Genomic DNA, 26017 nt, shown 5'->3' on the forward strand with positions numbered 1-26017 from the left:
TGGATCCTGATTCTTTAAAATCCAACCTGCCAATCTCTACCTTTAATAGGATAGTTTAATCCATTTATATTTTATATGATTACTGATGAAAGATTTACTTCTATCATCTGTCTTATGTATGTCTTGTTTTTGTTGTTGGTCCTCAATTTCTCTGTACTGCCCATTTTTTGTAATTGTGTGTGTGTGTTGTGGTGTACCATTCTAATTCCTTTCTTTCCTTTTTTGTATATCTTATATTTTTAGTTATTTTCCTTGTGGTTACTGTAGGGATTATATTAACATCCTAAGCTTATAACAACCTAGTTTGAATAATACTGATGTAATTTTAATAGTATAAAGATCCTTTCTATTTATTTCTGATCTCCCTCCTTTATATTGTTATTGTCACAGATCACACCTTTATCTGTTTTATGCCCACTAACATAGACTTATGATTATTGTTTTATGCATTTGAATATTAAATCATGTAGGAAGAGTTACAGACCATAACAAAGTAAAGTAATACTACCTATTTAGTTGTTTTTATTAGTGTTCTTTATTTTCTCCTATGGCTTTGAGTCCCTGTGATGTGTCCTTTCATTTCAGCCTGGAGGACTCCCTTCAGCATTATTTTGTCGAGCAGGTCTACTGGTAATGAACTCTGTCAGCTTTTCTTTATCTCAAAATGTCTTAATTTCACTTTCATTATTGAAGGATAGTTTTGCTGGATTTTGAATTCTTGTTTGACAACTTTTTTCCTTTCAAACTTATTAATACACCACCCACTACCTTCTGGCTTCCACAGTTTGTGAAGAGAAATCAGCTATTCATCCTGCTGAGGCTCCTTTGTACATGTGGACTTCTTTCTTTCTTGCTGCTTTCAGCATTTTCATTGTCTTTGGGTTTTGACAATTTGACTACAGTGTGTCTCAGTGTGGATCTCTTTTAGTTGATCCTGTTTGAAGTTCATCAAGTTTCTTGGACAAGCGTATTCATGTCTCCTCAGATTTCAGAAGTTCCTAGCCATTATTTCTTCAAATATCTTTTTTGCTTGTTTCTTTCCTTTCCTTCTTGGAATTGTATAATGTATACGTTGGTACTTTTGATGGTGTTCCATAGGTTTCTTGGATCTGTTCATTTTTCTTCATTATTTTTCCCCCGGCTCCACATACTGGATAATTTCAGTTGTCCTATCTTCAAGTTCATTAATCCTTTCTTCTGCCTGTTCAAATCTGTTGAACTGCTCCAGTGAGTTTTTTTCATTTAAATTATTGTACTCCAGCTCCAGAATTTGTTTGATTCCTTTTTTTGTAGGTTTTGTCTCTTTATTAATATTCTCTTTTTGTTTATGTATCGTTGTCTTGATTTCCTTTAGTTTTTGTCCATGGCTTCCTTTCGGTCATTCAACATATTTAAGGCCATTGATTTAACATCTTTGACTAATAATTCCAGTGTCTGGACGTCTCCAGGAATGGTTTCTTTTTCTTTTCTCTTCTTTTCTTTTCTTTTCTTTTTTTCTTTACTTTTTTTTTTTTTTTTAAGATTTTATTCATTTATTTGACAGAGAGTGAGAGCACAAGCAGGGGGAGCAGCAAGCAGAGGGAGAGGGACTCCTTGCTGAACAGGGAGCCCGATGCTGGGCTCAATCCCAGGACCCCAGGATCATGACCTGAGCTGAAGGCAGATGCTTAATCAACTGAGCCATCTAGGCACCCCTCCAGGAATGGACTCTGTCAAGTTATTATTACCCTGTGAGTGGGTCATACTTTCTGGTTTCTTTGTATATTTTATAATATTTTTTGTTGAGAACCAGATGTTTTGAGTGTTATGTGTAGTGATTCTGGAATTCTAATTCTCCCACTCCTCAGAGATTGCTGAATCCTACTCGTTGATGGCTGGAGCCATTTGTGATTTTTTCAGTTTTGCAAAGTGTTTATTCATTGTGTGGTCCTTGAAGTTTCTGTTTCACTGTGTGGTCATCCAGCATCCTGAAGAAGATTTTGTTAAGTGTCTGTCTCCCAAAAAGGGGAGAAACAAGTATTATCTCTTTAATCCCTCTACCCCACCCCAGAAACTGTTTCAGTAGTTAAAACGATGGCAGATAAACCTATGCTAGCTTCATAGGGATCAAAAGTGGCAGTAAACCATCAGAACACCTGACGCTGATACTTGGAGGACAAAGTCCTTATTACAACTTGGCTCCAGCAAGCCGTACCAGGAATGAAGGCTGTTATCCACATGGCTGCATGCCATGGGGTAACGGATGGGCATGTAGGTGCTGTGCTAGACATGGAAGTTCACTGAAATTTACTACCATCTTCATCAAGCTCACCCCTGGAAGCTGCAAGTAAGTGTTTGAGTAGACTTTACAGTTCCAGAATAGTTACTTCAGACAGTTCCTGCCAGCCCAGTAGCTGTTTAACTGGAGGGATGGGTTCCTGCTTGACATTACTCCATGATAACTGCCTTTATAATAGCAACAAAATTCTAGCTAACTGACGTACTTCAGTTTGTAAAACATATTTGGACATATGTTATTCCACGGTGACTAAATTTCGGGCCTTATTCTTTTTAAATAGAATACATTCTTAGGAAAAGGATAAACTTTATTTTTAAAGATTTTTTTTAATTTGAGAGAGACAGAGCACAAGTAGGGGGAGGGGCAGAGGAAGAAGCAGGCTCCCCGCTGAGCCAGGAGCCTGACATGGGGCTTGATCCCAGGACCTGGGATCATGACCTGAGCCAAAGGCAGACACTCAACCATCTCAGCCGCCCAGCCGCCCAGGAACAGGATAAACTTTTTAAAGGACATTGATGTATATAAGCAAATGCTTTCCAGGGTGGTTGTACCCAATTTTTTTCTTAAAGATTTTATTTATTTATTTGACAGAGACAGCCAGCGAGAGAGGGAACACAAGCAGGGGGAGTGGGAGAGGAAGAAGCAGGCTCCCAGCGGAGCAGGGAGCCTGATGCAGGGCTCAATCCCAGGACCCTAGGATCACGCCTTGAGCCGAAGGCAGACGCTTGACTGAGCCCCCCAGGCCCCCTGTACCCAGTATTGTACCCAATATATAATGTCACCAGCACTGAATCATTGGAAAACATTTACCTTCCATGTCAGGATGCGAAGTTGAGTACAGCAGAGTCTGAGCTCCACACAACCTCCCTGTACTGGATATTGTAATTCTTACCTCTGCTTGCTAATTAAATAGGCACGACTATGGCTGGTATTGCATTTGACTGTCTGATTACTCAGGAAAGTTGTATTTCTCTGTGTTGGTTTTAATGAGAACCATCTCTCACATCCTCTGCCCTATCACTCACTTCTAATGGCCCTGATACTTCCTCGTTGGGTTGTTAGGAACCCCTGCTCTGGGGGTCCCTTCCTCCTATTGGCATGGATGTCCCTTCAGCCAGTGGCACCCCCAAGGGATTGTGGCTTTGAAGGGAGCCCTAAAGCCCCGGGTGGGAGGGCTGGGGGCAGGGAGGTGTGGTGGGGCAGTGCAGTCTGAAGAAGCGTATGTAATGGAGATACCTGGAAAAAATATGCTGGTGGTTTTCATTGTGCAAAACTAGAGAACATATGGTTTGACAAGTTTGGTTTGGGCTGAAGAGGGCTGGCATCATCCACTGGTGACACATTTTCACAGGGGCCAAGTGTCAAGCTCATCTAAGAATGGGAGAGAGCTCAGGCAAAGGGACTCGGTTCTAAATTGGACAGTCTGGGTGTCTGGTGGGCTAACTCCTTACCGCTGTCCTCTTGCCTCACTGGACTTACAGGATCAAAAGCCTGAGTTGTCAGCCTGCTGATGACAGAGGCCCTTTGGGACCAATGTCATCTCAGACTACAGGCTGATTGTTAATAATTGTTAATAGCTGTGGGCAGTTACCAGTGAGGAGATGAAGTGCTGGTGTCAGAGGATCAGACAGCTGAGGACCCTGGTCTGTCAGGGAGCAGCTTACCCCAAAGGTCACGGTAAGGCTGGGCAAGGTCATGTTCACGGTGTGCATGTGTGGCACTCGTGCCCACATCTTTGTGGCTGGCCCGATACACACCCCTGAGGCAGATGGAAGAGCATCAGATCTGAGCCAGAGGGTCACAGGGCTGGATCTGGGTTCTCCCAACCCTGTCCTCAAGGGCTGGGCCAGTCTTCAGGTGCCCCCTGGGGTTAGTGTCTTCTGGGCTGTCCCTGCTGGAGGGGGCTGTGTGGCCTTTCATGCTGAGGAAGGAGTGAGTCCTTGCTCAGCGCATGCTGTGCCCTCCCCTGCCCAGCCTGTTTCCTGCATGGGTTGTGTGACTGTGGGCTGAGCTCCTCCAAGATCCCCGGGGGGGTGGAGAGCCACCTATGTCAGCGTCATCAAGCCCCTATAAAACTCTGGATGCTAATGGTCGGGTAAGCTTCCCTTGCAGGCAATACTCCACCCACACTGTCACACATCAGAGCCGGGAAAGTAATGCTGTCCGTGACCTTACAGATGCCCCACATTTGGTACTTTTCTGGATTCTGCCCCCGAGCAATCCCTTGCCTGATTTTATCTGTGTCTGTTCCCTGTAATACACTGTAACCATGTGTATATCAGGTTTCAAGGTGAGTTCTATGAATCCTTGTAGCAAATTATTGAACTCAAAGGTGATCTTGTGACTCCCCAAATTTGTGACTGGTGTTACAGGGGAGGGCAGTCTTGGGGACCCCTATACTTCACCTGCATTTCTCAGCAACTTTTATGCACGAAACCACACGTTCCCCAAACTCACCCAGATAGGGCATAGTGGTGCTCCCACCACCAACCTGGGGTGTTCCTCAGCCCTGGAGCAAGCCCGTCTCCCTCGAAAGACCCTCCTGCACCTTCACCACCAGACTCTGTACAGAGCAGCTTCGGGTGGCCCGAGCTTCCCCAGCCTGTCGTCGAGGAGTGCTCCTGCCTCCCTCAGGGCCACCTCTGGACTGCCTGGCACCTGCCAAGCTGGGTCCTGCTGTGCAGTCATCTTTCTCCAGAGAAGTGACAGGTCCTGACATGCCCCGCACTCGACCCTGGTGGATCGTGTTCCTACACCAGCAACGCATGAAAGCACCCCTGCCCCACCGTCATCGCTCTGTTACAGGGTGACCTCTCCTAACTGATCAGGAGGTGGCGTGTTTTTGTTTGAAACTGGCACACTTGAGCCTTTTCCGGGCTCTCCTCATTGTACTTCCCTTTATTGGGAACTGCCAGCTCACGTCCTCTGGCCAGACTTGTGGTACGTCCTTATGCTAAAGTTATTGATCTCCCTTCACCCACAAATAGGTGTTCTACTCATTCCTTTTTTATTGGAAAATGTCACATTATACATAGTACACAGAAATAAAATTCTGGGTGTTTTCTAAATTATAGAAAATTTGAGAACCAAGTGTCAAATTCTTGGTAGCAGTATGGAAAAATAAGATAAAGATTTTACATGCATAAAATGTAAAGACTTCTAAATAAAAATTAAAAAAATCCAAAATAAGTGTGGAATGTTGCTGACCAGTCAGAGGTGGGCAGTAACGGCCGAGAAGGCTATTAACAGGGTGAATGGACACCAAAGGTCATTTTGGTGCCTGATGCCACTTCCCCCCAAAACACAGACTGCCTATATGTTCCAGCAGGTTCTATGGTCCTTGGAGAAGTGAGTGACAAAAATGCATGACCCAGGGATCCTCCCCAGGGAGAAGGACCCTGAAGCTCACCTCCCAGCTCCACGGACACCTGAGCCTGTACACTGACCGAAGGGTCAATGGCAGCTGATAGGAAGAAAAGGGAGAACGATATTAGGTAGACTTCATTTAAGAAGGTCAAAAAGCGAACTATACATGTTGCAGATTTTCCCGAAAACCCTAGACTTGGTGGATTTAGCAACTCAGAATGACTTGTACTGTGTCCCTTATGTCTTTCCAAGAAAGTATTTCTATACATTGTATTTAACTGAACTTATTCTCATCTTGACTGGAACATGACTATGTCTTATTCTAACTCTTCCACAGGATTAGGAATTGTGCCCTGAATAATGGTGGGCTCTGAGGGGCAGCCACTGGGTCAGACGCCAGCTACAGACTCAGTCAGCAAGGGGTCAGCTTCCCTCTGGGAGGACTTCGAGCTAGCACCTCACTGGTGTTGGCTGCTCTCTGAAGTAACGCTTCCCTGAACTCTGCTGATCTGCGTTTTGGCTCCCGTGATTTCAGGGTGCAGGAACACCCGAGGGGTTTGGCTCCTCTGACTCGCACCATGAGCGTGGCCTGTACAGCATCTCCTCAGAGGTTCTGGCCATCTCTGAAGTGACACCTCAGCCCGTTCATCTCCCCTCTAGCATCTACCGTAGTGACCCCGGGTCCTGTTTTGCTCCGGGTGCTTTATCTCCTCTGTGGCCCCAGCTGCTCTGTAGTACACATCAGTGGCGTCCGTGCCTTTCAGAAGGAGCCCATCTCCTCTCTGCTCTACACCTGCTTCCTCAGCTGCCAGAGTTTCACCTGTCATGCTGGCTCCTCTCACCTGTATCACAGAGAGGGGAAAACAAGCTTTTACCCCTGTCAGTGTATTGCTGTGGAGTTAAGGGTTAACACTCTAGTCCTTATTTCTCCCAAGAAGCTGATGTTTTCAAGAGAGAGAGGAAAAAAAACTCTTAAAAACCAGATTCATTACAGTACATGAAAATGGATACTAGCTGCTCTTGAAATCATGAGTAAAAAATAGAATACCTCAAACATAGGAAGGGGAATTTTGGATAACAAAAAAGCTATTTAAATTTGAGAATTTTAGGTTTAAAAAATATGTACCAAAGCACTGTCTTTTGAGTAACACAGCAGTTATGAGGTCTGGGCTCTGAGTGCAGAGCTCCCCTCCAACCCACATGGGGTCTGCAGGCCCAAGACATCCCATGATTTCTGGGGCACAAGGTCTGTAAGTCATAAGTGTTGGTTTTGAGGCAAAGATCCACTTTTGAGTTGAATTTTCACTAAGGAAGTTAGGACATCCCTTCTGATCTTGAGTAAAGTTCAAACACCAGATGAAGTGTTTTCTAAGTTTACATCATTTCTCACTAATTAATCCTTAGACTTTCCTTTGTTCGTACAAACCAAGTGGCTCCACACACTTAGATTTCTAGCCACATTACATGATGATACTTGACGGCATCTTTTTTAATATCATTTTATCCACACAACACTTGAGTGGTCTAACAGAAAACCGCAAATAATCCAATTCAAATTTATGTGCAGCAATTAGAAGAGTTGTTTTTAGGAAAGGCATGTCATGTTCTAAGAAAAAACTTTATTTAGAATGCAAGAAAGTTTTATTGTGTCTTAACTTCCTTCGGTTTCTTACTTCGCATCGATGGTCTCGTGTCGGAGAGCGAACGACCGACGGCCGTCGTCACCAAAGTTCACCGCGACTGTGTGACTACGGTGCCAGCGAACTCGAGGACTCGGGGAGAACGACGCCGGCACCCTCCGGTTCTTCTACAGGGACACGCTCAGCGCGTCTCCTCGGGGCGACCTGGGCCACCGCGCTGCCAAAGGACGGCGCCCAGCGGACTCGCCAGAAGCCGCTCCCGGGCCGGGGCTCCGGGGCCGGCGGCCGTCACAGCTTCCGGTGCACCTTCTGGTGCTGGATCAGGTGCCCGTGCTGGTTGAAGGCGCGGCCGCACTCGCCGCACTCGTAGGGCCGCTCGCCCGTGTGGATGCGCTGGTGCTGGATGAGCACCGAGTACTGGCTGAAGGCCTTGCCGCAGCGGCTGCACTCGTACGGCCGCTCCCCGGTGTGCGTCCGCAGGTGCACGATCAGGGTCGCCTTCAGGCTGAAGGCCTTGCCGCACTGCGCGCAGCGGAACGGCCTCTCGCCCGTGTGGATCCTCTCGTGCTGCACCAGGGACCGGCGGGCGCTGAAGGCGTGCCCGCACTCCCCGCACACGTACGGCTTCTCGCCGGTGTGCACGCGCTGGTGCTGCGTCAGGTGCGAGTGCTGCACGAAGGCCTTTCCGCACGCGTAGCAGCCGTACGGCTTCTCCTCCGTGTGGATGCGCTCGTGGTTCATGAGCGTCGAGCGGTGGCTGAAGGCCTTGCCGCACTCGCCGCACTCGTACGGCTTCTCGCCCGTGTGCACGTTGTGGTGCTGGATGAGCACCGAGCGGTCGCTGAAGGCGCGGCCGCACTCGCTGCACGTGTACGGCTTCTCGCCCGTGTGCACGCGCTGGTGCTGCAGGAGCGTCCGCTTGACGCTGAAGGCGCGGCCGCACTGCGCGCACTCGTGCGGCTTCTCGCCGGTGTGCACGCGCTGGTGGCTGCGCAGCACGGTGCTGTGGTTGAAGGCCTTGCCGCACAGCGCGCACACGTACGGCCGCTCGCCCGTGTGGATGCGCTGGTGCTGGATGAGGTGCGACAGCTGCGTGAACGCCTTGCGGCACTCCAGGCACTCGTGCGGCTTCTCGCCCGTGTGGATTTTGTGGTGCTGGGCGAGATCCGAGCTCACCCGAAAGGCCTTCCCGCATTCGTTACACTCGTAGGGCTTCTCGCCCGTGTGGATTCTCCTGTGTTTGCTGAGCACGGAGCTCTGGCTGAAGGCCTTGCCGCACACGCCGCACACGTACGGCTTCTCGCCGGTGTGGGTCCTCTGGTGCTGCAGCAGGTGCGAGCTGCGGCCGAAGCACTTCCCACACTCGGTGCACTTGTAGGGTCTCTCCCCACCAGGGACGGCCTGATGCGGAGGCAGGGGCACGCTCCGGCTCAAGGCCTGAGCTTCGGGCGGGCCGGCGGGGCTGGGACTCCCCCCGAAGCTCTGCTCGCGCTCATGACATCTTTGGTCAAGCCAGCCCGCGGGGGTTTCCCCTAGAATCACTGATACTTCCTCTGAAATCAATGGCTTCGGACTCAAATCCCTATTTTGGTTCTCTCCCTTGTTTTCATATTCTGAAACAACAAACCCAAAGTAAAAACGTTAGCTGCCAATCCACTCAAAACAGCAGAGCAAGTGTCACACTAAAGGTGGCTAGCCGACCAGACGTGGCCAGCAGGGCTGTGGTCCCAGCGGCAGAGGAGCTTTCAAGCTCACGACCTGCCCAGTCAGTAGAAACGGGCCCAGGCGGACAGGGCAGTTTGAGAGACAGGCGTGAATAGCAGCAGGTTAGCAGCCCATTACTGCCCGAGTCCCTCTCTCCCTGGAGTCTCTGTTTTTTAAGATTTTCCTGATTTGTGGAAGAACAAGCAGTGAGAGGGACAGAGGCAGACCTCCCACTGAGCAGGGAGCCCGATGCGGGGCCCAATCCCGACCCTGGGATCACGACCTGAGCTGAAGGGAGACAGTTCACCCAATGAGCCCCCTAGGCGCCCCTCCCTGGAGTCTTTATGGACAGAGCTTCCAGAGGCCATCATCTAACCCTAACCCACCCGTGAGTGCAGGGAGCCTTGTTGGCCCGACAGAAACACAGGGACACAAAACCTAGTGTGGAGCTGGTAGAAGTGTGAGCTCTTGTGTGCACGTCCAACAGACGCAGGACCCTAAGACTTGTACACCGGGAAGTGCGGCCTCCTCTTTGTGGAGAATGCACGGGGAAGCAAGATGAGACAGACGCAATGTGACTCTTGCCCCACCTAGGCTGGAATGTGGCCCGCAGGGCAGCAGCGTGTACCGCGGAGAAGGCTGGGGTTGGGGACTCTGTGGGCTGTGAGTGGGGGAGGACAGGGTGTGCTGCAAACTTTTTTTTTTTTTTGGCAAGCTCTACGCCCAGTGTGGGACTTGAACTCATGACCCTGAGATCAAAAGCTGCATGCTCGGGGCGCCTGGGTGGCTCCGTTGTTAAGCGTCTGCCTTTGGCTCAGGGCATGATCCTGGAGTCCTGGGATCGAGCCCTGCATCGGGCTCCCTGCTCCACTGGGAGCCTGCTTCTTCCTGTCCCACTCCCCCTGCTTGTGTTCCCTCTCTCACTCTCTGTCAAATAAATAAATAAAATCTTTAAGGAAAAAAAAAAAAAGCTGCATGCTCTCCAGTCTGAGCCAGCCAGGCGCCCCTGAGAACAAGTGTTTTAAAGCTTGGAGACCAAGCCATTCAAATGAAAAGATGCCAGAGAAGACCAAGACTTCGCAAGGGGCTTCAGGGATGTTTTGGGAGGATGGGCTGTGCTCATGGAGTGATCTTTATCAAGGACACTCAACAGGAGGGGTGGACACCATGTCAGGGCTAGAAGCAAGAGGCTGACTCCACATAACAGCAGCCAGGCCTCCTTGTGAACAATCTTTTTTTTTTTTTTTTTTTTTTTTTAAAGATTTTATTTATTTATTCGACAGAGATAGAGACAGCCAGCGAGAAAGGGAACACAAGCAGGGGGAGTGGGAGAGGAAGAAGCAGGCTCATAGCAGAGGAGCCTGATGTGGGGCTCGATCCCATAACGCCGGGATCACGCCCTGAGCTGAAGGCAGACGCTTAACCGCTGTGCCACCCAGGCGCCCCCCTTGTGAACAATCTCAGCCCTGCACCCTAGGAGGCCGACTCCAAACACCATGCTGCCATCCCCGGCTTCCCGAAGACCTCTGCCAGGAGCAGCAGGGATGTTCCTGAACGAGAAGCCTTCTGGGCAGAGGAAGATCTGAGAGAATTCTCACAGACACACTCAAGGTCTATGACAGCTACTGAGGGGTCAGCTGACCCAGCAATGTCGCGATCACGAGCAAGCATGGCATCCAGGTGTGCTCGTGGGTCAGCTGCTGCTTCGGTGCCCTCTCTCCAGGGGAGGTGGAATGACTTATTCCACTGGCTCGTGGGGGTAAGAACTGGGCACTCTCAGCTCAGAGAAGCATATTCTGCTCTGCTCCTTCACGTTCAGACGCAGGACCCAGGACGGGGGCCTGTGGTGGCCCTTCCCTGCCTCAATCAGATGGCAAGCAGGTCTCATCCTGGGGTGTCTTATTAGAAAGCATGCTGAAAGGCACCAGTCACTGTCCCACTGTGCTCTATCTAGCGTAAGGATATTGCCAAGTCCCCACACCCTGCTGGAAACAGCATTATGGAGGTACAAGCTTTGGTCTTTAATCAGTTCACAGCTTGCTCTGGGAAGACAGCTGGTACATAATGGGCCACTGGAACCCTAACACAGACCCCTGAAAGATAAAAGATTCAGAAGCCAAGCGGTCCCCTCACAAAGCCAAGGGACCTTCTAAGATGGACTTCTGACTGGCGTTCGGAGGAAGATTTGGGTCAAGGGGTCAATAAATAAGATATGCTCCTTTTGATCTGTGTTGCCTTTGACAGCTCGGTAACGGTCGCCTTGGAGGGGCAAAGACGCACCAGAAGCTAATACTTCTGGCAGCAGTTGGTGGCAGCCGGATGGAAGCAAACCCTCAGCAGAGGGTCATTGAGAAGAGCAGGAGTGGGAAGCTGGGAGACTCCCGAGTGAGGCGCCTCCTTGTGGAGGCTGGAGTCGCACTCCAGGCTTGATGAGCCGGCTCTCCACGCCCACCCCGAGACTCCGCGGCGCTATCTCCCCGCGCTCTCCAGGCTCAGGTGGACGCTCTGCGTGCTGCCAGACCTGCCCATCCGGACGGCCCACCAGCACATCCACATCAAGGTCCAAAAGAGAACCTGGCTCTTCCTCCTAGAATAAGCCCCTACCTCCTGTGGCTGGTGGGCCTTCAGGATCCACATCTCTTGATTCCTTATCTTCCTCTTTCCCCACCAGTGTCCAAGCCCTTGTTCCTATTGTCAGACTACCATGTGACAGGCTTACCACTGTTTTTTATTTAATTTTTTAAACATTTATTTATTTTTGAGAGAGAGAGAAAGGACGAGGGGCTGAGGGAGAGGGGGAGCCACAAGCAGACTCCATGCTGAGCGCGGAGCCTGATATAGGGCTCGACCCCAAGACCCATGAGATTGTGACCTGACCTGAAACCAAGAGTCAGGTGCTTGACCAACTGTGCCACCCAGGCGCCCCGGGACAGCTTACTGCCCCATGTCCGTCTCCCTCAGCACCGCCTGCTCATTGGGGCACCGAGGGCTCCTCACCATGACCAACAGAAGCACACACACCCCAATCTGACAAAGTCAGGTGGATACACTGACCAACCCAGTTACATTTCCCTGTCCCTTTTACTGTTACTATCACCATTATTATACATTATGTAAAATAATGTATATTATTACACTACTTATTATTAATTACATATTAACTGAATTCCCCCAGGAGGGAGAAAGCTGGAAAGAGTATCATTTCCACCCTAACAGCAAGTAAAAGTCAGGTAATCTAAAAATTGTAACTTTCTTGAATCTATCACAGAGCCGAGGTCATGATGGCAACCAAATGACCTGAAGTCTAAGGAAAGACAGGTGCCTGCATGGGGAGACAGGTGCACTGATGTGCCCATTTTGGAAGAGAGGGAGATGAGAGGAAGATGGAAGACAGGCCATCACCCAAACAAGTAAGAAGCACCTGGCTAAAACATTAATCAATTTCCAAAGAACTCCGGGGAGCCACAGACACAGGAGCTCATGTCTGTGGGCTTCGCCGAGCAGCAGGTCCAGAGAAAGCCTCCTTTGGTGACTTAGGCCTACAAAAGGAGAGCAAAAGCACCCACCAGAACCCGTCTCTACAGGACAAAAGCTGCACGTCACTGTGTGAGCGAAAGCGAACTTCTCATTCTAGGGCACAGATAAAAATGCCCATGGCTGGGAAGGGTAAAGAAAACTACCTTCCATTCCTGAGGAAGAGGCAGGAAACAATCACAAGCCCAGCAGTGAGAAATCTGCTTCAATCAGGGGAAGGGCTGCGACCCAGGGACACAACACCTGCTGAAAACTGAGGATAGACCAGGACAGTGGAGCAATCTCTCCTTTCCCCCGGCCCCGCCCAAAAGGCCAGCAAGCCCGGAATAACCAGCAACTGCATACTACGGCCAGGGTGGGGGCAAGAGCATAGAAGAAAACCCTCTCCTGTAGGCACATCTGAAGACTGAAAGTCCTCACCCTACGCACAAGGAGGTGCCACAGGGATGCGAATCCAGTGATGCACTGAAGGCAATTCTGGGGACAACAGAGCCCAGCCCGACTCCTGACTAGACCAACTCAGGCTTTCATACTATCAGCCTCGTAGGTCAGGCTACATTTCTTTTTTTTTTTTAAAGATTTTATTTATTTATTCGACAGAGATAGAGACAGCCAGTGAGAGAGGGAACACAAGCAGGGGCAGTGGGAGAGGAAGGAGCAGGCTCATAGTGGAGGAGCCTGATGTGGGACTCGATCCCGTAACACTGGGATCACGCCCTGAGCCGAAGGCAGATGCTTAACCGCTGTGCCACCCAGGCGCCCCTACATTTCCTTTTTTTTAAAAAGATTTTATTTATTTATTTGACAGAGAGAGAGAGGCAGTGAGAGAGGGAACACAAGCAGGGGGAGAGGGAAAGGGAGAAACAGGCTTCCCTCTGAGCAGGGAGCCCGATGCGGGGCTCGATCCCAGGACCCCGGGATCACGCCCTGAGCCCAAGGCAGACGCTTAACTGATGGAAGCACCCAGGCGCCCCGACAGGCTACATTTCCAGACAGATACACTTTTTACCTCAATCTCCACTGTCCTAATTAATGATAGCTAAGATTCAATAAAAAATTATGAGACACCCAAGAGAAAGAAGACTGCATCACACGTATAGTTAAGAGACTAAGTGATCACAGAACTAGAATGAGAGATGACCCATATGTCGGCACAATGCGAATGATGAGAAGGGGAGCTTCAGCAGAGAGACAGATACTTTTTTTTTTTTTTTAAAGATTTTATTTATTCGACAGAGATAGAGACAGCCAGCGAGAGAGGGAACACAAGCAGGGGGAGTGGGAGAGGAAGAAGCAGGCTCATAGCGGAGGAGCCTGATGTGGGGCTCGATCCCATAACGCCGGGATCACGCCCTGAGCCGAAGGCAGACGCTTAACTGCTGTGCCACCCAAGCGCCCCAGAGAGACAGATGCTTTAACAGTCCAACTGGAAATGCTGAATGTGAGAAACACAGCAATACAAGAATGCCTCTAATATGCTCATCAGTGGACCCAACGCAGCCAAGAATGACCAGTAAGCTTGAAAATAGGTCAACAGAAATTACCCCAAAAAACCCCCACAAAGACAGGAGTGCCTGGGTGGCTCAGATGGTTAAGTGTCTGCCTTCAGCTCAAGTCATGACCCTAGGGTCCTGGGATCGAGTCCCACAATGGACTCCCTGCTCAGTGGGGAGTCTGATTCTCTCTTTGCCTGCCATACTCTGCCCCGAGCTCGTACTCTCTCTCTCTGAAATAAATAAGTATATCTTAAAAAAAAAAAAAAAAAAAGAGAGAGAGACAGAAATGTATGAAACATAAAAATAAAACCGGTATGGGTCCGTACCAAATGGCCTAACCTGCATATAGTTGGAGAGAAAGAGAAGGGGAAGAGAAAGAGAACGGAAGTAAAAATACCTGAAAAGAATGGCTGAGATTTTTCTAAAAACAATGGAAACCATCAAAACACAGATTCAAGATATTAGAATCACAAACATGCTTTTAAAATACCACCTAGATACATCATATTCAAATCGCTAAAAAGAAAACAGAAAACCTGAGAGGCAGAAGAAAAACACACATGGCACAGAAGGGTAAATCTAAGAGTTACAGCAGACTCGTCATCAGAAACAAGTCAAAAGACAAGGGACGGACATCCTTAAAGTGCAGAAAAGAAAAAACTGGTCAATTTACAAACACCAATGGAGAAAACACCCAACAATCAAATCCAAACTAATGTTAAAGGGAATTCTTCAGGCTGCAGAAATATACCTGACAGAACATTGGATTTACACAAGGAAATAAAGGCTTTTGGAAATGGTTAAATATAGAAGACTATGTAAAAAAGGTTTTTCTAAATCACTCTAAAAGAGAACTGTCCAGAGCGAAAACAGTTATGTGCTGGGGAAACTGGCTGGCTGTTGGAGGAGCGTGTGACTCTTGATCTTGGGTGGTGAGTTCAAGCCCCATGCTGGGTGTAGAGATCACTTAAATACAAAATATTACGCACTGTGGGTTTATAACATATGCGAGAGTAGAACTTATGACAACACAATCACAGAATCTGGGACAGAGGAACAGGTTGTTGTAATGGATCAAATGTTTGTGTCTTCCCCCCCCCCAATTTACATGTTGAAACCCTAACCCCCCATGTGGTATTTGGAGGTGGGGCCTTTGGGAGATGATTAGGGTTAGATGAGGTACGAGGATGGGGCCCCCATGATGGGATTAGTGCCCGGTAAGAAGAGACACCAGGGAGCTTACTCATGTCCTATCTCCCCCCACCCCAGGTACTACAAGCTCACAAAGAGGCCCTGTGAGCACCAGCAAGTGGTTGTCTGCAAGCCAGGAAGAAAGCCCTCGCCAAAAACTCAATTGCTTTTTTGTCTTGGACTTCCAGCCTGCAGAGCTGTGAGAACAAAATTTTTGATGTTTACGTCACTCCATCAGTGGCCTTTTGTCATGACGGCTTACGCGGACTAATGCCGGAGTATACTGTTCTCATGGTCTTACACTGCCTGTGAGACGGTGCTGACACTGTTTGAAGGTACACGCTGGTGAGATGTGTATTGGAAACCCTAGAGCAGTCACTAAACATCCGTGGTTTGTTCCCTCTTCTCTTTCTCCTTTAAAAAAAATTAAGTTACTTTTCATGATTCTATTTTATCTTTGTTGGCATCTTAGCTATAACAATTATTTTGGTTGTGATATAGTTTAGTGTAATTTTATTCGTTTATTATGGAGAGGGTTCGTTGAGTTTCTCAGATCTGTGAGTTTATACTTTTCATCAGATTTGGAAAGTTTTCAACCATCACTGCTTAAACTATTTTTTGACCCTCTCATCCCTGCCTTGTTGGCTTCAGTTACATGTATTAGACTATTCCAGATTGTCCCCCAGCTCACTGATCTCCTGTAGTCTTTGTTTCCTTTTTTTCTAAATGACTTTGTTTTCACTAATCTTTTCTTATGCAATGTCTCATCTGTCACTAATTTTACCCACTGAACTCTTCATCTCAGACACTGTTGTCTTCGTCTCCAGATATCAGATTTGGGTCTTTCATGTATCTTCCTTGCTTCTACTTAATATTCTCAGTATTCCCTCTAATCCTTGAACATATGGAATAAGTTTATTTTGTTTTAATATCCTTGTCTTCCAATTCTATCACTGATGTCATTTCTGGTCAGCTTAACAGGACTGTTTTTTCTTCTAATTATGGTTGTATTTTCTTACTTCTTTGGATGTCTGGTAACTTTTTATATCTGATGTCAGATGTTATGAATTTTACCTTGTTTGATGCTGGAGATTTTTTATTTCTAGACCTTGAGCTTGGGGTGCCTGGGCAGCGCTGCTGGTTAAGGGCCCGACTCCTGGTTTTGGCTCAGGTCATGATCTCAGGGTTGGGAGACTGAGCCCTGTCAGGTTCCATGCTCAGGGTGGAGTCTGCTTCAGTTTCTCTCTCCCTCTGGTCCTCCCCCTGCTCTTTCTCTCTCTAAAATAATCTTTAAAAAAAATAAATAAGATAAATATTCTAGAGCCTAAGTACCCTTGGTTAAGTTACTTTGAAGTAGGATGTATGGCTCCTGCCTTTCAACTTTGTCAGATCAAACCAGAGTAGTGCTTAGGGCTCTTTCCCCCGACTACTGAGCTCCCTAATTGATGATCCTATGAGTTACAGGCTTCCCACTCTTGCTGTTGGGAGCAGACAGCATTCCCAGCCGTGTGTGAGCACTGGGCGCTGTGTTTACTACCTAGAGTTCGGCAGGCCATAGGGCACAGGTGAGTTCTCTGCTGAGTGTGTCACGAGGCTGGAACAACGTGGAAGTCTGAATTCTTGTGTGGAGGCTCAGACAATAAATGTACTTCAAAGCTCATTCTTACTGTTGTCAAAATTCAGCCCCTTGTAGCTGTGGGACTAAGGCGACGGTTTCTGTGCCACTCTCAGCTCCTAACTGCTTCCTTGCCATGCGGTCCCCCCCCTTCAAGGCAGCAATGATGCACCAAATCCTTCCCATTCTTTCAATCTGACTTCTGTCTCTGACCTCCAGATCCATATTTAAAGGGTTCTCCATTCCTTAAAAGCAAAAGCTTAACCTAACATAGTCTTAAGCGTAAAACCCATATTCACAATCCTGGGGATTATGCAGGGTAGGGTATGTACATCATGGGGCAGGGGTCTGGGGGGCTGTGTGTACCATGAAAGAGAGCCCTGGTCTCTCTTCCTCTTCTTAGAAGACATTAATTCTAGCAAATCAAGCCCCTACCCTTCTGACCTCACTTAACCGTAATTACTTCCATGAAGGCTCCATCACCAATACATTCACACTGGGGTTTAGAGCTTCAACAGATGAATGGGGGAGGGGCCCAAACATTCATTCTATTATGAAGACCTTCTTAAATCTTGGCTACGGTAGCTGCTACTCCTTCTGAAGAGGGGGCTCTTTCCCGGCACTGGACTGTTTCCCTGCTAGCGCTAACTCTCAAGGGGTTTCCCTGAAGATCTCCAGAGTTCTCTTTGTCAAGTGGACTCTTCTGTGGGACTTCAAGCCTCCCTGGTATCTCTGGACTCCTGCCTATGTGTCCTCAAGTCTGGGAGACCACTGGGCTCTGCCAGGGTTCCCCTCCCTGCACTGTGATCTTCTTCAAGCTGTGAGCTGGGGCAATTGTAGGGATCATCCCTTTACTTCCTATCTCTCGGAGATTAATTTCCTTCATTGACTGACTTCCACTGAGAGATGATGCCCAACACCTTGAGAGTTAGGGCTTCATGCATCTTGTTTTTAGGTTGTTTCAAGTAAGAGGGTAACTCCCATCTGTGTTTACTCCATCTTGGCTGAAAGTAGAAGCCTTTGTTTTTGTTTTTTTAAATAGCTTTATCTCAGAAATTTGTATGTCCAACCAATAACTTAATTAGGCATATTTCTGAGATTTTTATAATTTCATGGTACCTGGTCTTCTTCGATTTGCCTTCCTCTCTCGTACTGTGTTCCTGATTTGTCGTATTGATCCACAGCAGTTATTAACCCATCGTCACTACAATATGTTCTTTTCCGTTAGAACTCCGTAGTTTTTTCAACTGCCTGTTCTGCTGATGGACATTTGTGTCATTCCCAATTTTTCTATCATGAAGCATGCTTCTATGAAGATTCTTGTACGTGTTTCTCGGTGCTCACACACACACATCCTCACTGTAACCCTAAGAGTGGAATATGTGGCACAGGGACTTGTATTTCCAACTCCGTGAGATGATACCAAACTGGTTCTGTAGTGCGCACACGTTTACAGCCTCATCAGCTGCCCTGCACCTCACCCAAACTCGACGGTCAGATCTTTCCGTTTTCTTCATTCTGAAGGTGTAACAAGGTAAATCATCATTTTACTGATGAATAATGAGGCTGGGCACGTTCTCTCACATTCACTGGCCCTTTGGTTTTCCTCCTCTATCAGAACTTGTTCAAGTTTGCCCACTTTTCTTATTGGATCTTCCTGTATTTTTATTCTCTTCAGAGCAGTTATCAAGCGTGTACTGTGTCAAACATGGTAACACTAATAGGTTGTTTATCTAAAAAATCTGGATTTACTGTCATCTATGTCATAAAATTTTTATACATCTTATTTTTAAAAGGTTATACTATGTGTTTTTTAAACTGGGAAACACAGGTTAGTTGCTTTTTGACTTATAAAGCCTCACTGTCATAGAATAAAGCTAGTAAGGCGAAGAAATAATTACCCATTTGCACTGAAAAGTATCATTTCAACTGTCTGAAGTTTCCTGAATAGATAGTTTCTTCCCTGGTGCTGAAGTAACAAGATGAGCAAGACGACTTCAATAAATTAAAAACCACCATACAGGAGCTTACGCACTCAACCACCCATGGCATCAAATCAACGCATGACCAAACTTTCATGTTCACAGACAGGCTGACGTTGCTGTCAGTGCCAGGCCAGGCCACCCTGGGCCCACGTGGTGCAGGAGCTGACCTAAGCAGAGCCCTCACTTTCAGAATGACGGCTTCAGTTGTTTCAAGTACAGACTAGGGAAGAATGTTTTACATGGGACAAGAAAAAGGGAAAAAAACAATTCCACCGAAACACATTTTTAATTTAGAAAACCCCTCCCCACAGTTTTGTAGAGACTGTATGTGTTGTGTAACAAGAACATAGTCTGCATTGGAGCACCCCAGAGATCTCTTTACAGTCTGGTCAGTCATGAGCATTAACACCTGCAGGGACTGTACGGACTAAAAAGATGAGACATACACCTACCCCACGGACAGGGTGAACTGTCTTGTCGCATACAAGCTGTCGTGTGGTCACGTTTGTAGCTGTCTGCAAGAGGAAAAGAGAGTTGAAGGGACAACAAAACACTTCTCAAGAGCAGGAACTCCTTTCATTTGCTGTTACAACACACGTAAGTGCGATTCACTGAGTCAGGCCCGAAGGCTCCTCGGCCAGAAGAGGCCCCAGATGGAAGCTACTCCTGCTGTTTATCACCTGGCACTGCCCACAGCCACTGAGAACTGATTAGCCCCAAGTAAAGGAGGGCCAGCTCCTTTCACTCACCTGAATGGCCACTCCCCAGGCCCCTAGTCTTCTCAGCCCCTTGCCCGTCCAGGACCCATGGCTCTTCTCCTCGCTCCAGCTGAGAGATCACATTGGGTTTTGATCCTGGAAGTCCTGCTCATGAGAAGGAAGGCCTTTTGTCAACACAGTGTCTGTGAACACCTCCACCCCACCTGAGTGACCTGCAGGCACTGAGACAGACACCGCTGGCAGTGGTGGACAGCTGGTCACCCTGTCAGAGCTGAATACCTGGAGGCAGCCCCAAAGCCCCCACTGCAGGGCTCCCACCCCTGGCCAAACACACAGACACAGCAGAGGCCTGCTGAGGGGCCATACCCAGTGATACCACGTTCCCATAGGTCTCCATCATCACGTGTCGGTAGAGGCCCCGCTGAGCAGGGCCCAGGCGGTCCCATTCCTCCTGCGAGAGGAGCACAGCCACATCTTCAAAGGTCACCTTGGCCTGGAATGACACGGGCTGCTGCAGGTTGGGCTAAATCTCCACATCTGAGATGCAGTGGGTACAAGCAATGTGGGGTGGGGGGAGTGGAGATGCCCTTGGTCGGGGGTAGGGAAAACACATATGGACAGCTTGGGGGGGGTGGGTAACAGGAAGGGGCCACGGAGTTCAGGAGATGCAGGGACACTCAGGCTACCACCTGTAGCCCCAGGCATGGGAGGGCTGTGAGGAAATGCAGGGGTGCTGCACAGGCCTCGGGGGCAGCTCACCTGGGGTCCTGCTGGTGGTGGCAGGAGCCTGGCTGCTGCCATTGCCTGATCCCCTGAGGTTTCTGAGGAAGATGGAAGTCAGAGGAGCCTGTAGAGCTGAGGAAGAGGAGGGAGCACATGAACGGTCCAGCCTTGCCCTCACAGACCCTGAGTTCTGGGAGTCCAGCCCTACCCCTGCCCCCCGCCGACTCTTACCCACAGTTCAGGAACCATGGTCCCTGGACTCTATGAGCCCAGGAACATCCCGTCTGAGATGACTGGGGACACCTGTGTACCCCAAGGCTCCAGCCACAAGGTTTTGTTCTGCAGACCCTGGGGTCCTCATGGTCAGCTGAGAACCTAACAAGGATCTGGAGCCACCTGCTCAGGCCCACAGTCCACGCACAAGGGCTGGTGCCAGATTATTCACACAGGTGCCAAGCGGTCATCAAGTCTGGTGTAGGTGTCAGGCCAGGCTGCCTCCAGAGATAATCTCCAGGGAAGACAGGCTGAGAACAGATGGTTTTGCTTGAGGTCCACACTCTTGTGGGGACCCCACCCCAGGCCTTTCATGTTTCACTTGACCATAACTCCTGTGGGCCTGTTGATGCCTCAGTCTCTCCTGGTTGTGCCCTGGTTCTCCAGTGAGGCTGGGGCTGTCAGTCTCGTGGTGGCTCCACCAGGGACTGGCAACGGAGGCATGATACATGGTTGACTCCGGTAGATTAAGTCCAGAGTCACCCAGGGATTTGGTCTGAGCACCTTGGGGAGGCCTGGCAGTGGGCAGGTGCTGGGGACATATCAGGACAAGTTAAGCGGAGGTGTCTGTCATATTCAAATTACTGGGAAAAATGGGGGGGGGGACCAAGAGCTCTCCTAACAGGGGAATGGGGCTCGCATCTTTTGGGGTGTCAAAGGGGGTCTGCAACAGGGACACAGACACTTAGCAGGCAGGTCACTCTAGGAAAAGTGGTACAAGATTACCTTGACAAGCAGGATGCCTCGCACTGTAGGCTGCCTAAAGGGAAGGCTTGGGGCAGGAAGTCAGGAAGCACTACAACCCCATTTTCTTTGTAGAACATTAGATGTATGTTTGCATAGACAACTTTTGGGAACATACACATGGAACTCCTAACTGCAGCTGCCTCTGAGGAACATGATAGTAGACTTGGATGGAGAGAGGCTGGCCTCTCTCCATCACTCTGTTCAGCAAGAATGCCCATTCCGACCAAATCTGTGTGTGTTTCTGTGTCAATGCAACGGACTCTAATTAGGATTCCAACAGGAATCTTAAAGGAGTAAAACTACCTTAAAATTCATATGAACAACAGAAGCTGGAGAACAGGTAAGAATAAAATTTAGAAGAATCGGGGTGGGGCGGCTGCCTCACAAGGTCTCAGAACAACGATGAGAAAGTTCTGCCACCACCTGCTGTCTCCTGCCCGCTTGGTGGTGTATCTGACACCCACACCCCCTCGAGCAGCCCGCAGACCTGCCATCTCTCATGGTCAGTCATCTTCCCCATGGCCTTGTCCAGCTGCCTCGCCATGAGTGGTCTCCACCCCCCCAACTCCAAAGCGGCCCTGGGTCAGGGTCTTCTATGACTCCATGTGACTAGATCCTTGCCCACTGTTGGCAGTGGTGATAGTTGGTCACCCTGTCTTCCTGCAACTCAGTCCCCACTAGGTCTCCTGGACATTGCTCCCTCACCCAGGGCCTCCATCAATCCTCATTTGCATGAGAATTTGACCTTCGTGGATAATCCAGCCCTGGTTCCTGGGAACCTGGTGCAAGTCAGCACAGTCATTTGCACTATGGCCCCACTGCAACTGGGTTAGGATTCAACAATAAACACCCACAGGAACCCCATTCAGGACCACCCCAGTGGGTGCTGGAGATGGGTACGGTTGACCCCAAGAGGCATCTGGCTTTTTTTTTTTTTTTTAAGATTAATTTATTTGAGGGAGAGAGAGAGCACGAGTGCACACAAGCAGGGGGAAGGGCAGAGTGAAAGAAAGAACCTTTAAGCAGACTCCCCACTGAGTGTGGAGCCCAACACAAGGCTTGATCTCACAACCCTGTGATCATGACCTGAGTCAAAACCAAGAGTTGGAAGCTCAGCAGACTGGAGCCACCCGGTCACCCCTCTTCCTCACTTTTTCACACCCCACTCCTAATCCACCCTCCAAGCACACCCAGAACCTGGTCCTGTTGCAGCAGGGTTGTGGACCTGCCCCCCCACGCCCCCACTGTGGGAACACTGTCCTTGGCTTCAACCCCTTCCTGGCCTTCCCTTCTGCTAGGGAGGCTCCTGCGCTTTTGCTGGTGCTTGGTCACATCACCCTCTCACTGGAGCCCTTCCTGACCCCCCAACCTTGAGGGCCTCTGCGTAACGGAGTCCTCATTCTCCCTTTGTGTCCCAGCAGCCCAATGCTTGCCGAGTAAGCGAATGAACTTAAAGAGCTATGAGGCCATACTTCACACTCTTTCTCAGGAAAGGCCCCTGGCAGTATGCAGATGAATCAGATATACCATTAGACAGTGGGTGCTCCCCTGGAATGGACACAGGCTCAAGGATGGTGCCACTGCCAACCCACAGTCCTTCCACACACAGGCCATGCAACCCGGGAGAAAGATTTAAGCTGTACGAGATAGTCAAGGGGTAATTGAAACCATGGGACCAGAGAGCAATGTCCTCTTTCAGAAATAATGCCTCCAGGGCCAAGAAGTGTGTGTGTGTGTGTGTGTGCACGCGCGCGCGCGCGCCTGCTGTCCTCACCTATAAAAGGGAGATCACGCCCCTCCTCTGTGGGCAACAAGAGGACAGCAAGGTGCAGAGTCAGATGCTGCTGAGCTCATCCAATGAGATCAACTCAAAAAACCAGGCTGTCACTGTTGAGTGAGGCATGGAGGTGGGTAGAGAGGGCAAAGGGGAAGGTTCCTGGGGATGGGTGGGGAGAAGCGGAGAGTCCTAGAAAAGCACTGAAACAAAGGCTCTCTACCTAAACCGGCTTTTAATAAGCCACCCTCTCCTCCACCCTGACCGCCATGATTCTGATGCCACTTCCAGGCTTTGCTCTGTGAGAAAAACACAGGAGTTGTTTGTTGTTTGCTTTCTAAATAAGGGGAGGGAGAGATAGCGGAGGGGAGAGAATCTTAAGCAGGCTCCACACTCAGCACGAAGCCCAACGAGAGGCTTGATCGCATGACCCTGAGATCATCACCCGAGCCGAAATCAAGAGTCAGACACTTAACTGACTGAGCCACCCAGGCGCCCCAACACAGGAGTTTAGAAAGGAAGGGAGAATAGGTGGGCATGCCCAGTCCTGTTCAGATGGCCCCAGAGCCGGAATCACCATCACCGAGTATCGGAACAGACTGTGAAGAAGGCCATGCCACCCCCAACACAGGGCCACGTACAAACCGCAGCACTCTGGGTGCCTGCACAGTGCCCACCCATCCATCAGCCACAGGCATCCTTCAGATGCAGGAATTTCATTTTTGGAAATCTCTTCAGGGGATAATCCAAACAAAAGCAGAACAGATCAGTGTTCTCAGCAGCACTGGAAGCTTAACGGGAAAGAAGCCACGCTGCAGTGAGACATTCTGTGCCCAGCAGGCTCTGGCTCTCGTGATGACTGAGCAGCCAGCAACACAGACAAGAACTAAAGAAGCGACTGCAGAGACACAAAGAGCTCAGAATTTCAATGTTTATTATCATTTTGTTTCGTAAGCTAAGTTTTAGGAACTTGTTGAATTCCTCAAGGGCCTGATGTAAAAGAACGAGCACGCCTGCCCTCCGAAGACCCACAGCGACAGGCTAGGACAGCGCACTCCAAGTCCCTGGTACGGGTGGGCAGCTCCCAGCGTCTTCCTCCCTCTATCCTCACCATCCTCACCTACGGGTTTTCTTGCTGGAATACCCTGCCCTCCACGGTGGAAGCATCTTCAGAAGAGGCACCTCGAGCAGCTTGTGAACACAAAGCACAACCCTGCAATCTTCCATAGTGTACGACCGCGCATCCAAACCAATAACTTTCCTACACACCAGCAACACCTAGTCAGAGAATACATAGGGGAAAAGATTCTGGGCACGAATGACACAAGAAACAAGCTTAAAATAAACTGTAGAAATAAGATGTAAATTCTCACTGTATCCACAAAACCAAGGTGCCTAGAGCCAAGTGGGCCTGGACGAAAACGCGTGATAGTAATGGGGCAGAGCAGGGAGGGCCAAGTCTGTATAAACAAATGGAAAACAGACGAGGCAATCAAATTGCTGAGGAAAGATGATCCAGTAAATGGTGCTAGGACCAGTTAAATGCTTTAGGAAAAGTAAAATTAGGCCTGTACATAAAGTTCAACACATCTCCCAGAAAGCAGATGAAGGCAAAGAGATTAAAAAAAAAAATAGCAATAAAAAATTAGATCATCTCATATCAAGTACTGCAAGTCTAATGAATCCACTAAGCTAATGAATGAATAAGAGTTGTAATTAAATTACATTTTATAAAAAGAATTAGAATGCAAATACAGATAAGTTTTTATTACTTCAGGTGGAGAAATATGGGGGCAGAGACTTCCAGATCTTCTGCATGAAAATTAAGACCTTATGCACATCAAAGCCACGGAATTCCAGAATGGACCCAAAATCATGTAAGAATTTAATGTATGACAAAGGTGGTTTTCTAAATCAATGGAAAGATGAATTATTCAATAGGTGGTGTTAGAAACAGCATAGAGAAAAAAATGAAGCTGGATTCCCCTCACCCCACACCAAAATAAATTCCAGATGGATCCAACATTGCACAAGTACCAGAGAAAAACAAGGGTTTATTTTAAAAATAATCTTGGCAAGGGAAAACCCCTTTAAAACATAACAAAGCTCAAAAGCCTTACGAGTAAATAGTTTACCATTAAAAACTTGAAATCTCTTCAAAAAACCCCAAACCAGAACAAAACACCATAACTGGAGTCGAATGTCAGTTTGTGAAGAATATTTTCACATATACGGAAAAGAAATACAAAGGCAAAAAAAAAAAAAAGAGAGAGAAAGAAAGAAAGAAAGAAAGAAAGAAAGAAAGAAAGAAAGAAAAAAAAAAAAAAGCGCGGGGGGGGGCCACAAAGGCACCCGAAGAGTTTCAACCTCACCAATCACCGGGGAACGGAAATTAAAACATTCATGTGACAATAATGCGAGGAGGCCGATCTTAGGGCCCCAACCTCCCTCTCACTCCATCTCCGAGCCTACCCTACGGAGACAGCGGGTGTGCAAAGCCGATGGAACCACGGCCACGAAGACAGTTTTTACGTGAAAAATCTAACAAGTATTGGCCGGTAGAGCACCGCCACCCCTCTGCCCCGGAGCTTCCCTTTTACTCGAGAAGCGGAAAAAAGCGCACGCAAAATCCGGAAAAGGGTGTAAAGCAAACCAGCCAGTGCCTCCTCTGCTTGGTCTCATTCATTAAAAAAGGTCTTACAAAGTAAGAGGGAAAAGGCAGAACGAAGAGAAACACGGAGGAAGAACGTAAAATTAGGAAGTACTTTTGGCCAGAGACACCAACGCCGCTCGGACGTGGACACACGGCTGACTGCGAACTGCGGCGGCGCTCCGGCGGCCGCGGGGTCCGGTGGCTTCTTAGCCTCCGGTTCTGTATTCCGGGAGCCCTCGAGAGCGAGCCCGGGGCACGCGGGTCGCTGACGGCCCTCCCCGGCGCAATCGCGCCCCGTCCTCTCCGCCGAGGCCCCGCC

The 26017-nt window shown here is 48.8% G+C and overlaps 1 protein-coding gene and 1 long non-coding RNA gene across 7 annotated transcripts in view; one reads left to right on the plus strand and one right to left on the minus strand.

Moving 5' to 3' along the window:
- Positions 1-1568: 1568 nt before the first annotated feature.
- Positions 1569-3202, plus strand: LOC117803841. Its single transcript, XR_004627975.1, has 2 exons — positions 1569-2326; positions 2870-3202. It is a non-coding gene; the product is annotated as an uncharacterized LOC117803841 (long non-coding RNA).
- A 1844-nt stretch (positions 3203-5046) lies between these two features.
- ZNF250 (zinc finger protein 250) overlaps positions 5047-26017 on the minus strand; it is a 21681-nt gene continuing 710 nt past the window's right edge. The window contains exons 1-6 of one of the 6 annotated variants that reach the window (XM_034668840.1): positions 25811-26011; positions 20288-20383; positions 19895-20036; positions 19559-19672; positions 19262-19324; positions 5047-8897 (exon numbers count right to left, since the gene is read on the minus strand). In XM_034668840.1, the coding sequence (XP_034524731.1) occupies positions 7573-8897; positions 19262-19324; positions 19559-19672; positions 19895-20036; positions 20288-20329 (1686 nt within the window). In that variant the 5' untranslated portion in view covers positions 20330-20383; positions 25811-26011 and the 3' untranslated portion in view covers positions 5047-7572. The other 5 variants (XM_034668839.1, XM_034668841.1, XM_019802664.2 and 2 more) reach the window with 5 other exon arrangements.

Source organism: Ailuropoda melanoleuca, chromosome 9, assembly GCF_002007445.2.
Source record: "Ailuropoda melanoleuca isolate Jingjing chromosome 9, ASM200744v2, whole genome shotgun sequence".
Taxonomy (NCBI): Eukaryota; Metazoa; Chordata; class Mammalia; order Carnivora; family Ursidae; genus Ailuropoda; species Ailuropoda melanoleuca.